Below are 12,778 nucleotides of genomic sequence, written 5' to 3'. Positions count from 1 at the left end.
CATGCAGAGAAGTTGTTGACTGAGGCCATTAATGCCGTCATCAGCATATTTTAGGTTGGCACTTCTTAGAAGCCTTCAACATCGCTCTTATTTCTAAACTGCAGATGTTATGCCTTTGAAATATGAAAAATGGGGATCAAGTGTGTCTGTGGAAGAAGCATAAAAATTTTCTTGTTTAGAGTAGTCAAGCTAACATGTAAATGGAAAAACCTACATTTATTGTTTTGTCTTGAAAATATTTCTCTTCTAGTTGTTGATGTTTTCCCCTGGGATATAGTTCAGGAAACAGGGTTTTCCCTGTTTGTGTTTATTTTTCTTTATTCTTGGAGTTGGGTTTGAAATCTGGCTTTGAGAACATTGACTCAAGTAAGATTGAAAAGCTAAAATCACAAATCAGCCTCTTTGTTTTTGCTTAAGATATAGACATGAGAGATATAATTAGTCCTTACACCTTTATTGCTGCATTTCCCCCCTTGTTTTAAGTTGCAGAAATGATAAATTTAGGCTCTTCCATAACAGTGATTTTTAGCAATAGATATCCTGCACCCAGGTGTGCAGATGGCAAGAAATTATTACCAGTAATTATATCTCAGATTTAAAAGAAAAATCAAATTAAGTTTATTTCCATAGTTTGCAGTATTATATGTCACACCTCTCTTCTCTGTGGAAAAACAAAATGCTGCAATAAAATTTACATATACATATTATATTAATATATTAGTAGTATTAGAGTTTTATTAAATATTCTTTATTGTGTATGCATCATAAAATTGCACACACTAGTTGTTCAAACTAGAGGGAGCGGCTGGGGTCTTTTTTTGAGAGGCCTTTTGTTTTCTGTTTACCTGTATATCAGAAAGCTGGACATAAACTTCAAAAGAATAATAATGCGGCATGAATTATCTTGCAGAATTAACTAATTCAGACAATTCGAATCAACTTCAAGAGAGAGAGTCCTGAGAAACGTGGCTTAGTGGTCATGAGCCTGGTCTTTGGATGCAAACAGATGTGGGTCCTGATAACAGCTCTGTCACTTGCCTCCCGTGTGACCTTGGGTGGGTTACCTAACCCTCCTTGCCTGTTTCCTCATCAGAAAATTGATGTAATAATAGTTCTTTTCTCATATGATTGTTGGAAGTGCTAAATGAGAGAATCTTTAAAAGTACCCCCTTAGCACAATGCTCGGAGAAGGCAGTGGCACCCCACTCCAGTACTCTTGCCTGGCAAATCCCATGGACAGAGGAGCCTGGTAGGCTGCAGTCCATGGGGTCGCTAGGAGTCGGACTCGACTGAGCAACTTCACTTTCACCTTTCACTTTCATGCATTGGAGAAGGAAATGGCAACCCACTCCAGTGTTCTTGCCTGGGAATCCCAGGGACGGGGGAGCCTGGTGGGCTGCCGTCTATGGGGTCACAGAGTCAGACACAACTGAAGCGACTTAGCAGCAGCAGCAGCAGCACAATGCTGGGCACATAGTAAGTGATGGGTGGATGTGTACTTAGTGTTGGAACTGGAAGGAGCCCTGGGTATCTGGTGCAGCTCCTCCACTGTATAGACTGGGAAATAGAGATTACATTCTTTAGGGGAAAATATATAAAACCTTTAAGACTGAATCCGTGTGAATTTGGAGACTAATCCTCAAATGCAGTACCTATTTCATGTAAGTATTTATCAATGAGGGACTTCCCTGGTGGTCCAATGGCTCAAACTCCACACTCCCAGGCAGGGGGCCCGGATTTGATCCCTGATCAGGGGATTAGATTCCACATGCCACAACTGAAGATCCTGCATGCCACAGCTAAGACCCAGCACAGCCAAAATAAATAAATAAATACTAAAAATAAAAAGTATCTATCAACAAATATAAGCCTGTAAACTTTCAACAGCAAGGCTGAGATGACAGTTTTTTTGACAGCCCTTCCTGTGCTCAGCAGGTTACAGAAAAGATTTCAGTAATGGCAGAAAAAAAGTTTCCATTGTAACTACAGGGCTTTGCTTCATTCTTGGACTCAGTTTATTCATTATTTGTGGACATCTTCACAACAAGGCAAGATGGGGCAGGAAGAGAAGGCAGAGGCTGTGGACCACTAAGGTTTATTGAGTATTTATGGTGAATGTGCAAAGATCTCCAAGACACTTTGCTTTTCTTCAGAAAGCTTACAACCTCGTTGAGAAAAATAGGTCCTATGTGTCCTAAAGTAATAGATCAGTTAGCATTTACTGAATGTTTCGCATCTGCCAGGCACTAAGCAAAGCAAGCAGGCAACCTATCATATGTCATTTGATCCTCATAGCAACTTTCAGATAGATGTTAACTGCAATTTGCAGTTGAATAAGACACAGTTCAGGTATTAAGTACTGGCTCAGAATCATATAGGACCGAGGTATTGAGTGAGTTAAGAAGAGAGAACTCTGTGCTGAGCTTATAATTTTCAAAGTTGGAGGTTGGCCAGTATCTAGAGCACCCCTTAGGAAAAGTGCCCCCTATTTGTACTTTTGGAGTGGAGACCAGGGATGAAAAATGTCTTGCAGTACCCAGCAACCCTGTACATTAAACAGTGTCTTAACTCTGCAAAGCTTACAAGTACCCTTACCAGATTTTAATGTAGGTGAACAGCTTGCTTGTAGTGATCTGAGCCAGAAATTCTAGGTATAAAGTATTCTTTATGGCTTTAATGTATACTGTATACTCTAGAAGTGTAAACTCCTAATTGAAAGATAATTGTATTAATATTTGTTTGAATTTTCTTAGAATTGTTCAACCTTTTGAAATTGGCATCAGTAACAGAAGTACATGGGGAAGGCAATGGCAGCCCACTCCAGTACTCTTGCCTGGAAAGTCCCATGGAGGGAGGAGGAGCCTGGTGGGCTACAGTCCAAGGGGTCACGAAGAGTCGGCCACAACTGAGCGACTTCCCTTTCACTGTTCACTTTCATGCATTGGAGAAGGAAATGGCAACCCACTCCAGTGTTCTTGCCTGGAGAATCCCAGGGACGGGGGAGCCTGATGGGCTGCCATCTATGGGGTCGCACAGAGTCAGACACGACTGAAGTGACTTAGCACCAGCAGCAGCAACAGAAGTACGTACAGGTTGTATCCAGGATGTCAGCACAAAATCACACTTCTGTCTCAGTTTGCATGTGGTGCTGTTGTGCTCACAGTGATTCTTCCCGTAGATTTGAGCATTCCATGACTGGTTTTTTGTTTTGTTTTTTTTTTTTTTGACCTCCTGTGTTGTCAGGCCTGAGATTTTGCTTACTGGCACGTGTCTCTCTCCCTTTATTTCTCCTTTTCTGGAATTTATCTGTGTAAATAGGTTATATTATATATGAATTGCACTTTAAGATAGCAAAGGGGACTTCATAGAATACTTGTTATAGCAAGAGAATGTTAGAGCAAGGATTGCGTTGGGCCAGAGTTTCAGGCGGAGAAGGCAGTGGCACCCCACTCCAGTATTCTTGCCTGGAAAATCCCAGGGAGGGGTGAGCCTGGTGGGCTGCAGTCCATGGGGTCTCGAAGAGTCAGACACGACTAAATGGCTTCACTCTCACTTTTCACTTTCATGCATTGGAGAAGGAAATGGCAACCCACTCCAGTGTTCTTGCCTGGAGAATCCCAGGGACGGGGGAGCATGATGGGCTGCCATCTATGGGGTGGTACAGAGTCGGACACAACTGAAGCGACTTAGCAGTGGCAGCAGCAGCAGAGTTTCAGGAACGTAGCTGTTTGAAGTTACTGAAGAATTTGAGTAAGTGAGAGGTTCCAGAATCAACTGTGTATGAATGTCAGTGGCTGAAAGAACTTGTTTCTGGAGGCCTTTGAATCAGGAGTGATTGTGAACAGAGCAGTGTTTATCTGGCTCTGTGCAGCAGGGGTGGATTTGGGCGGCGGGGGGTTGGGGTGGGTATTAGGAGGGATTAGACTGAGGCCAGGACAGGATTCATGAAACCAGGTGAAGTACTAGGGGTCTAAAGAGTGAGTGGACAGGACAAGAGAGCAAAGTATGTTGAAAGGAATTTGTCAGATTTTTTTTTTAATTCTGTTTGGGGACGACAGAGTGAAATTCTTTGTCTTTATTTTTTCTTTTTCTTTGGCATCCTTTAAAGTACACAGAAAGTTCTCATCACAAGATAAAAATAAGTTTTGTAACTGTGATGGTGATTGTTGTTAACTGTACTTTGTGGTGATCATTTTACAATATATAAAAACATGAAATCATTGTTATGTACCTATAAACATATAGTTTTATAAACTATATAAAACTATAAAAATATAGTTTTATATCAACTATCAGATCAGATCAGTCGCTCAGTCGTGTCTGACTCTTCAAGACCCGATGAATTGCAGCATGCCAGGCCTCCCTGTCCATCACCAACTCCCAGAGTTCACTCAGACTCAAGTCCATCGAGTCAGTGATGCCATCAGCCATTTCATCCTCTGTCGTCTCCTTCTCCTCTTGCCCCCAATCCCTTCCAGCATCAGAGTCTTTTCCAATGAGTCAACTCTTCACATCAGGTGGCCAAAGTACTGGAGTTTCAGCCTTAGCATCATTCCTTCCAAAGAAATCCCAGGGCTGATCTCCTTCAGAATGGACTGGTTGGACTCCTTGCAGTCCAAGGGACTCTCAAGAGTCTTCTCCAACACCACAGTTCAAAAGCATCAATTCTTTGGCGCTCAGCCTTCTTCGCAGTCCAACTCTCATATTCATACATGACCACAGGAAAAACCATAGCCTTGACTAGACGAACCTTTGTTGGCAAAGTAATGTCTCTGTTTTTGAATATGCTATCTAGGTTGGTCATAACTTTCCTTCCAAGGAGTAAGCGTCTTTTAATTTCATGGCTGCAGTCACCATCTGTAGTGATTTTGGAGCCCAGAAAAATAAAGTCTGACACTGTTTCCACTGTTTCCCCATCTATTGCCCATGAAGTGATGGGACCAGATTCCATGATCTTCGTTTTCTGAATGTTGAGCTTTAAGCCAACTTTTTCACTCTCCACTTTCACTCTCATCAAGAGGCTTTTTAGTTCCTCTTCACTTTCTGCCATAAGGGTGGTGTCATCTGCATATCTGAGGTTATTGATATTTCTCCCGGCAATCTTGATTCCAGCTTGTGTTTCTTCCAGTCCAGTGTTTCTCATGATGTACTCTGCATAGAAGTTAAATAAACAGGGTGACAATATACAGCCTTGACGAACTCCTTTTCCTATTTGGAACCAGTCTGTTGTTCCATGTCCAGTTCTAACTGTTGCTTCCTGACCTGCATACACATTTCTCAAGAGGCAGATCAGGTGGTCTGGTATTCCCATCTCTTTCAGAATTTTCCACATTTATTGTGATCCACACAGTCAAAGGCTTTGGCATAGTCAATAAAGCAGAAATAGATGTTTTTCTGGAACTCTCTTGCTTTTTCCATGATCAGCAGATGTTGGCAATTTGATCTCTGGTTCCTCTGCTTTTCCTAAAACCAGCTTGAACATCAGGAAGTTCACGGTTCACATATTGCTGAAGCCTGGCTTGGAGAATTTTGAGCATTACTTTACTAGTGTGTGAGATGAGTGCAATTGTGTGGTAGTTTGAGCATTCTTTGGCATTTCCTTTCTTTGGGATTGGAATGAAAACGGACCTTTTCCAGTCCTGTGGCCACTGCTGAGCTTTCCAAATTTGCTGGCATATTGAGTGCAGCACTTTCACAGCATCATCTTTCAGGATTTGGAATAGCTCAACTGGAATTCCATCACCTCCACTAGCTTTGTTCGTAGTGATGCTTTCTAAGGCCCACTTGACTTCACATTCCAGGATGTCTGGCTCTAGGTCAGTGATCACACCATCGTGATTATCTGGATCATGAAGATCCCTTTTGTACAGTTCTTCTATGTATTCTTGCCACCTCTTCTTAATATCTTCTGCTTCTGTTAGGTCCATACCATTTCTGTCCTTTATTGAGCCCATCTTTGCATGAAATGTTCCTTTGGTATCTCTGATTTTCTTGAAGAGATCCCTAGTCTTTCCCATTCTGTTGTTTTCCTCTATTTCTTTGCATTGATTGCTGAGGAAGGCTTTCTTATCTCTTCTTGCTATTCTTTGGAACTCTGCATTCAGATGTTTATATCTTTTCTTTTCTCCTTTGCTTTTCACTTCTCTTCTTTTCACAGCTATTTGTAAGGCCTCCCCAGCCATTTTGCTTTTTTGCATTTCTTTTCCATAGGGATGGTCTTGATCCCTGTCTCCTGTACAATGTCACGAACCTCATTCCATAGTTCATCAGGCACTCTATCTATCAGGTCTAGGCCCTTAAATCTATTTCTCACTTCCACTGTATAATCACAAGGAATTTGATTTAGGTCATACCTGAATGGTCTAGTGGTTTTCCCTACTTTCTTCAACTTCAGTCTGAATTTGGCAATAAGGAGTTCATGGTCTGAGCCACAGTCAGCTCCTGGTCTTGTTTTTGCTGACTGTATAGAGCTTCTTCATCTTTGGCTGCAAAGAATATAATCAATCTGATTTCGGTGTTGGCCATCTGGTGATGTCCATGTTAGAGTCTTCTCTTGTATTGTTGGAAAAGGGTGTTTGTTATAACCAGTGAGTTTTCTTGGCAAAACTCTATTAGTCTTTGCCCTGCTTCATTCCATATTCCAAGGCCAAATTTGCCTGTTACTTCAGGTGTTTCTCGACTTCCTACCTTTGCATTCCAGTCCCCTGTAATGAATAGGACATCTTTTTTGGGTGTTAGTTCTAAAAGGTCTTGCAGGTCTTCATAGAACCATTTGAGTTCAGCTGCTTCAGCGTTACTGGTTGGGGCATAGACTTGGATTACTGTGATATTGAATGGTTTGCCTTGGAAACGAACAGAGATCATTTTGTCGTTTTTGAGATTGCATCCAAGTACTGCATTTCGGACTCTTTTGTTGACCATGATGGCTACTCCATTTCTTCTGAGGGATTCCTGCCTGCAGTAGTAGATATAATGGTCATCTGAGTTAAATTCACACATTCCAGTCCATTTCAGTTCGCTGATTCCTAGAATGTCGACATTCACTCTTGCCATCTCTTGTTTGACCACTTCCAATTTTCCTTGATTCATGGACCTGACATTCCAGGTTCCTATGCAATATTGCTCTTTACAGCATCGGACCTTGCTTCTATCACCAGTCACATCCACAGCTGGGTATTGTTTTTGCTTTGGCTCCATCCCTTCATTCTTTCTGGAGTTATTTCTCCACTGATCTCCAGTAGCATATTGGGCCCCTACTGACTGGGGAGTTTCTCTTTCAGTATCCTATCATTTTGCCTTTTCATACTGTTCATGGGGTTCTCAAGACAAGAATACTAAAGTGGTTTGCCATTCCCTTCTCCAGTGGACCACATTCTGTCAGATCTCTCCACCATGACCCGCCCATCTTGGGTTGCCCCACGGGCATGGCTTAGTTTCATTGAGTTAGACAAGGCTGTTGTCCTAGTGTGATTAGATTGACTAGTTTTCTGTGAGTATGGTTTCAGTGTGTTTGCCCTCTGATGCCCTCTTGCAACACTTACCGTCTTACTTGGGTTTCTCTTACCTTGGGCGTGGGGTATCTCTTCACGGCTGCTTCAGCAAAGCACAGCCATTGCTCCTTACCTTGGACGAGGGGTATCTCCTCACCGCTGCCCTTTCTGACCTTCAACGTGGGATAGCTCCTCTTGGCCCTCCTGTGCCCCAGGCAGCCATAGCTCCTTGGACGTGGGGTTGGTCCTCCCGGCCACCGCCCCTGGCCTGGGGCGTGGAGTTGCTCCTCCTGGCCGCCGCCCTTAGCCTCGGGCCTGGAGCGTGGGATAACTTTTCTCGCCGCCGCCCCTGACCTCGGACGCGGGGTAGCTCCTCTTGGCTGCGCTTAGCGTGCCCATCGCAGCCGCCTCCATGTTCCTCACCATCTCCCGGAGTTTGCCCAAGTTCATGTCCATTGCATCAGTGATGCCATCCAACCATCTCATCCTCTGTCGCCCTCTCTTCCTTCTGTCTTCAATCTTGCCCAGCATCAGGGTCTTTTCCAATGAACTGGCTCTTCACATCAGGTGGCCAAAGTAGTAGAGCTTCAGCTTCAGTATCAGACCTTCCAATGAGTATTCAGGGTTGATTTCCTTTACGATTCACTGGTTTGATCTCCTTGCTGTCTAAGGGACTCTCAAGAGTCTTCTCCAGCACTCTTCAAATTATTTACCCTCTTTAGGGAAAAAAGATAAAAATAAAAATTAAATGTCATGTGTTAAGTGTAATAATAGAAGTTTGTAGAAAGTTTAGTGGTGGGGTAATAGTGATGAAACAAGTAGATAATTCAAAAGACATATTATTAAGGATGTAATACTTGAGCTGGATCTAAGTGGATAAGCACTTGTGAGTTTTCGTTTCAGTTCAGTCACTCAGTCGTGTCCGACTCTTTGTGACCCCATGGACTGCAGCACACCAGGCCTCCCTGTCCATCACTAACTCCCGGAGTTTACTCAGAACTCATGTCCATTGAGTTGGTGATGCCATCCAACCATCTCATCCTGTGTCGTCCCCTTCTCCTCCTGCCTTCAATCTTTCCCAGCATCAGGGTCTTTTCAAATGAGTTAGTTCTTTGAATCAGTTTTCATTTATTCCTTGGTAAAAAAGGAGTTAACATACAACTTTAGCTTACTAAAGAATAATTTCTGATTCTTGTAGTCAGAGGATTAGGCTGTGAGGCAGCGGTTTTGTACCAGACTGCTGAATGCTGGCTGTGGACCTCAAAGAGGGTGGTGGTGGTAGGCAGTACCCACCCTACACACAGCTCTCTCTTCCTTCAGACTAGGGGTGGCAACTTGCTCTTATAAGCCCTGGCGTCTGTATTATCCCTTATGGTTTTCCTACCCTGTCAACTTTTTTTTTTTTTTAATAGTCCCTTAATTAAATCCTCAAAATACTCGATTTGAATGTTCTCTGTTTCCAATTTGAAACCTGTTGGGGACAATGTGAAATTACATATTGAAAAAAGATAAAACACACAATAAAAATAAGGAGAAAAGTCTTTTTATTCTAAATTGCGAACACAATATTACAAATAAAATAGTAAGGCAAATGGAACACATAAGGACCTGATTATAGTGAGGTAATTTACTGTAGCATTCTTGGTCAGGGGTATCATACTGGCAAAAATAAAGGCCTTGAGGATTGAATTGTTATCATATAAAAACTTGAATTAACATATATGTGTATAATTCTGAATTCTTGCACTTACGTCCAGTGGATAGGGGAAGTACTTAGCATCTTATACTGAACCAAAGTTCCAGGGGACATTTAATTTACTAGTTCACTTCTTTGTTTACTAGTGCTTTCATGATTTCCACTTTGGCTGCTTCTCTGTGGTCCTCTTGGAGATTTATTGAGCTCCAATGGCATTGTCACAGGCATGTGAGCATTATTATTGGTGGGGTAATAGTGATGAATTAATGGTACACATGAAATGCTGCTGGAAAGAAAACTTGTTGCTAGATTGATTCTAGTTGCTAGTTATAGTATGTATTATCCTTAAAATATTCCCCTGTGTTTGGGCAAAAGGAATATTCCTTTTGCCCCAACACAGGGGAATATTTTAAGGAAAATACACAGTAAAATATGCAAATTTTCAGTTTCTGTTCAAGTCTTTTCAGGATACTTCTGTAAATAAGCCTTTTCTTAGCTTCCTTTCTACTTTATGGACGTTCATTATCTTGATGGTTGTCACCTCACATCTGCTTTGCTTATATCTGAAGGTATATTGAAGACAAAAACTAAAAAAAGGAAAAGTGAATTGTGAAATACTTTTAAAAGAGAAAGATATAGGGCAGAAGCAAAGGTGCATGGAGGAAACATCTCTTGCTGTTTCAGGACAGTTTAAATTAAGCCCACCCTTTTAATTATACCAGAGTAATGAGCCTTACCCGTGATATGTGAAAATATAATTTAAAAATGTATGGTGGGCTGGTAAACCAGGTTGTCAGGTCATTATCTGAATCATAAAGTTGGAAGGTAGTGCCTATTAAAGGTTACTAGTTTGGAAAGGTTAGATTAGAATTTAGTCTTTGCAAATATAGTTTCTCAACTTGAATAATGCTATAGAAAACCACTAACATTTGACTCATTTTTTTTTTTTAACATTTTATGGAAGAGTGGTAAGCATACAGAAATGTGCACATAAGGGTACATCTTGATAAATTTTCACATCCCTATCAAGAAAGTATATCACCATTGCAGCGTCCTAGGGGCGACTTTTTTGCTTCTTCCCCTTTCCTGCCCTCCAGGGCAAACTACTATCTTGACATAGAAACGCTTTTCCTGTTTTTGTACTTTATATAAATGAAATCATGCAGTATCCATATTTGAATATCCACACTAATATAATGGATTATTATTCTAATTGACATTCCTGATACCAACTCACTGAAAACAAGGTCTGTTTTCAGTTTTCCTTATTGTGTATCTAATTTGGTAAACTGGCAGTTTACCAGTGTGTCTAGTTCTTCATTATTCCTTTAAGACATTTTCTAAGTAAATACAAGTATGTATGTGTGTGTGTGTGCATGTATCTATGTAAACGCAAGTATGTACATGTGTGTATACACACATGTATGTATATATATTTTTTAAAATTTTTATTCAAATTCAATCATGCATATTATTTACTTCTTTGTGATACGTCTTAAGGCCCTTTTTGTATCATCTGACGTAGATTCAATTCATTTTATTTAGAGGCAGCAGGAACGGTAGCACAGTATTCCACTGAATGGCTGTATCATAATTTAATGAGGAAGTTATCCACTGATGAACAGCTAGGTTGTTACTGATCCTTTCCATTTAGAATAATAGAGTCTATGTAAGTTTATTTGTAAAATAAATTCTTAGGAAAAGAATTGCTGGGCAAGAAGGCCCATGCATTTTCAATTTGCTCACGTATTTCTAAAAGGCCCTCCATAGAGTTTTGCCAGTTTTTACTCCCACCAGCAGGAACTGAAAATTCCCATTTTCAATGTCCTTGCCTTAGATTATTTGTTATCGAGCCTGTTAATTTTTGCAGTCTGCTATAGGAAAAGTAGTAACTCATTTACATTTGCATTTTCTTCAGTTTTAATTGATGTTAGTTATTTATATTTACTGGACATTTGTGTTTCTCTTAAGATTTGTTTCTGTCCTTTTCCCATTTTCCTTCAGGTCTGTTTATATTTTTCTTAATAATTTCAAAGAATTATTTCTATATAAAGAAAATTTACCTTTTTATGTCATCTATAGTATGAGCTCTTTTTTAAATTGAGGTATAGTTGATTTACAATGTTGAGTTTCAGGTATACAGCAAAGTAAAGTGATTCAGATATATATATATATATTCTTCTTCAGATTCTTTTCCATTATAATTTCAAGATATTGAGTATAGTTCTCTGTGTTACATAGTAGGTGTTGTTGGTTATCTTTTATACATAGTACTGTGTATCTGTTAATCCCAAACTCCTAATTTATATAGTACTGTGTGTCTTTTAATCCCAAACTCCTAATTTATATAGTACTATGTGTCTTTTAATCCCACACTTGCTGACCTTCCCACTTTGGTAACCATAAGTTTGTTTTCCTTGTCAGAGAATCTGATTCTGTTTTGTAAATAAATTCATTTGTAATGTTTTTTTTCAGGTTTTTTTTTTTCTTTGTTGTGTTTATAGCCATTTTTACCCCTTTAACAGAAGGTTTAAATTTTTATGTGGTGAAATTTGCCAGTTTTTCTTTATTGGCTTCTGAATTGTGTGTTCTTAATGAGAAAAATCATTGGAAACTTGAGAAAGATAACTTAAACCTGGCATGGAAAAACAAATCTCAAGAAATGTTTGTGGTTTCTCAAGAAATAAATGTGGTTAAGCAGGAATTCAAATTTTAGTCAAAAGTGGTTTAGCCAACTATAAGTAAACCAAATCTGGACATTGTCTGTTAAGATTTGTTTAACATTTTTAACAGCTTTTAGAAGAATTTTCAATGCTACGTTTTTTTCCTTTAATTCTTTGTTATTTGGGGTTTTAATTTCTCAAATGATCCTTCTTTTCAGATTTCAAATTATAACCTATTTCCTGCACCATTGCTGACGTCCAGAGACCCATGTCAGAAGTACTTCCAGGTCAGATACTTTCACATGTTTCAATGCATTGTACTAGTTGAATATTAAAACTTTAGCATATATATATACTAGATAATTGTTTTGACGTTAAACTTATGATTTGCTACAATACATGTTTTCTGCTTTTTATTGTTTTTCACTAATGTACTAGAAAAGTGGATCTTTACAATAAGAAGAATTAATTGCACTTAACTGCATTCATCTATTATTTGCATGATCCTACTAATACTGTACTGTGAAAATATTTTAATCGACTATAACAGAAAATTAAAACTGTCAGATTTTGCCATCTACTGTTGCACATTATAGCCTGTTAAGTGTTAAATATGAACAAAGGAGATATTGATGGTGAGTCTCCATAAATAGCCTCTTAGGCATTGTGGGATTTGCCTATAATAGGCTCCCAATTCAGTATTCTAATGCTGATTAATTTCAGGCCTTAAGAATACCAACCTAATTTTATTGTATGCTCCTTTCTTTGTGTCATTATGGATGCTAGTCTACATACAATGTGATATGAATTTACTTCTTAGCTTCACAGTAATATAATAAAAATAGCAATTGCAGTGACATTTTGAATTAAATGTAATATAGAATTGCAAGTGGCAGATCTGGGTAGATTCTTTGTTAGGACACCTACCA

At 39.6% G+C, this 12,778-nt stretch overlaps 1 protein-coding gene across 18 annotated transcripts in view; it reads left to right on the top strand.

Annotated features, from left to right (window-relative positions):
* The window catches only part of APBB2 (amyloid beta precursor protein binding family B member 2), a 384,026-nt gene that overhangs the window by 166,103 nt on the left and 205,145 nt on the right, over positions 1-12,778 (top strand). For all 18 annotated transcript variants that reach the window (XM_059887472.1, XM_059887475.1, XM_059887478.1 and 15 more), the window contains 1 exon segment: positions 12,068-12,136. In XM_059887472.1, coding sequence (XP_059743455.1) covers positions 12,118-12,136 — 19 coding nt within the window. In that variant the 5' untranslated portion in view covers positions 12,068-12,117.

Source organism: Bos taurus, chromosome 6, assembly GCF_002263795.3.
Source record: "Bos taurus isolate L1 Dominette 01449 registration number 42190680 breed Hereford chromosome 6, ARS-UCD2.0, whole genome shotgun sequence".
NCBI classification, from domain to species: domain Eukaryota; kingdom Metazoa; phylum Chordata; class Mammalia; order Artiodactyla; family Bovidae; genus Bos; species Bos taurus.
Note: the sequence above shows the minus strand (reverse complement) of the source record. Positions and strands in the feature narration are given on the sequence as shown.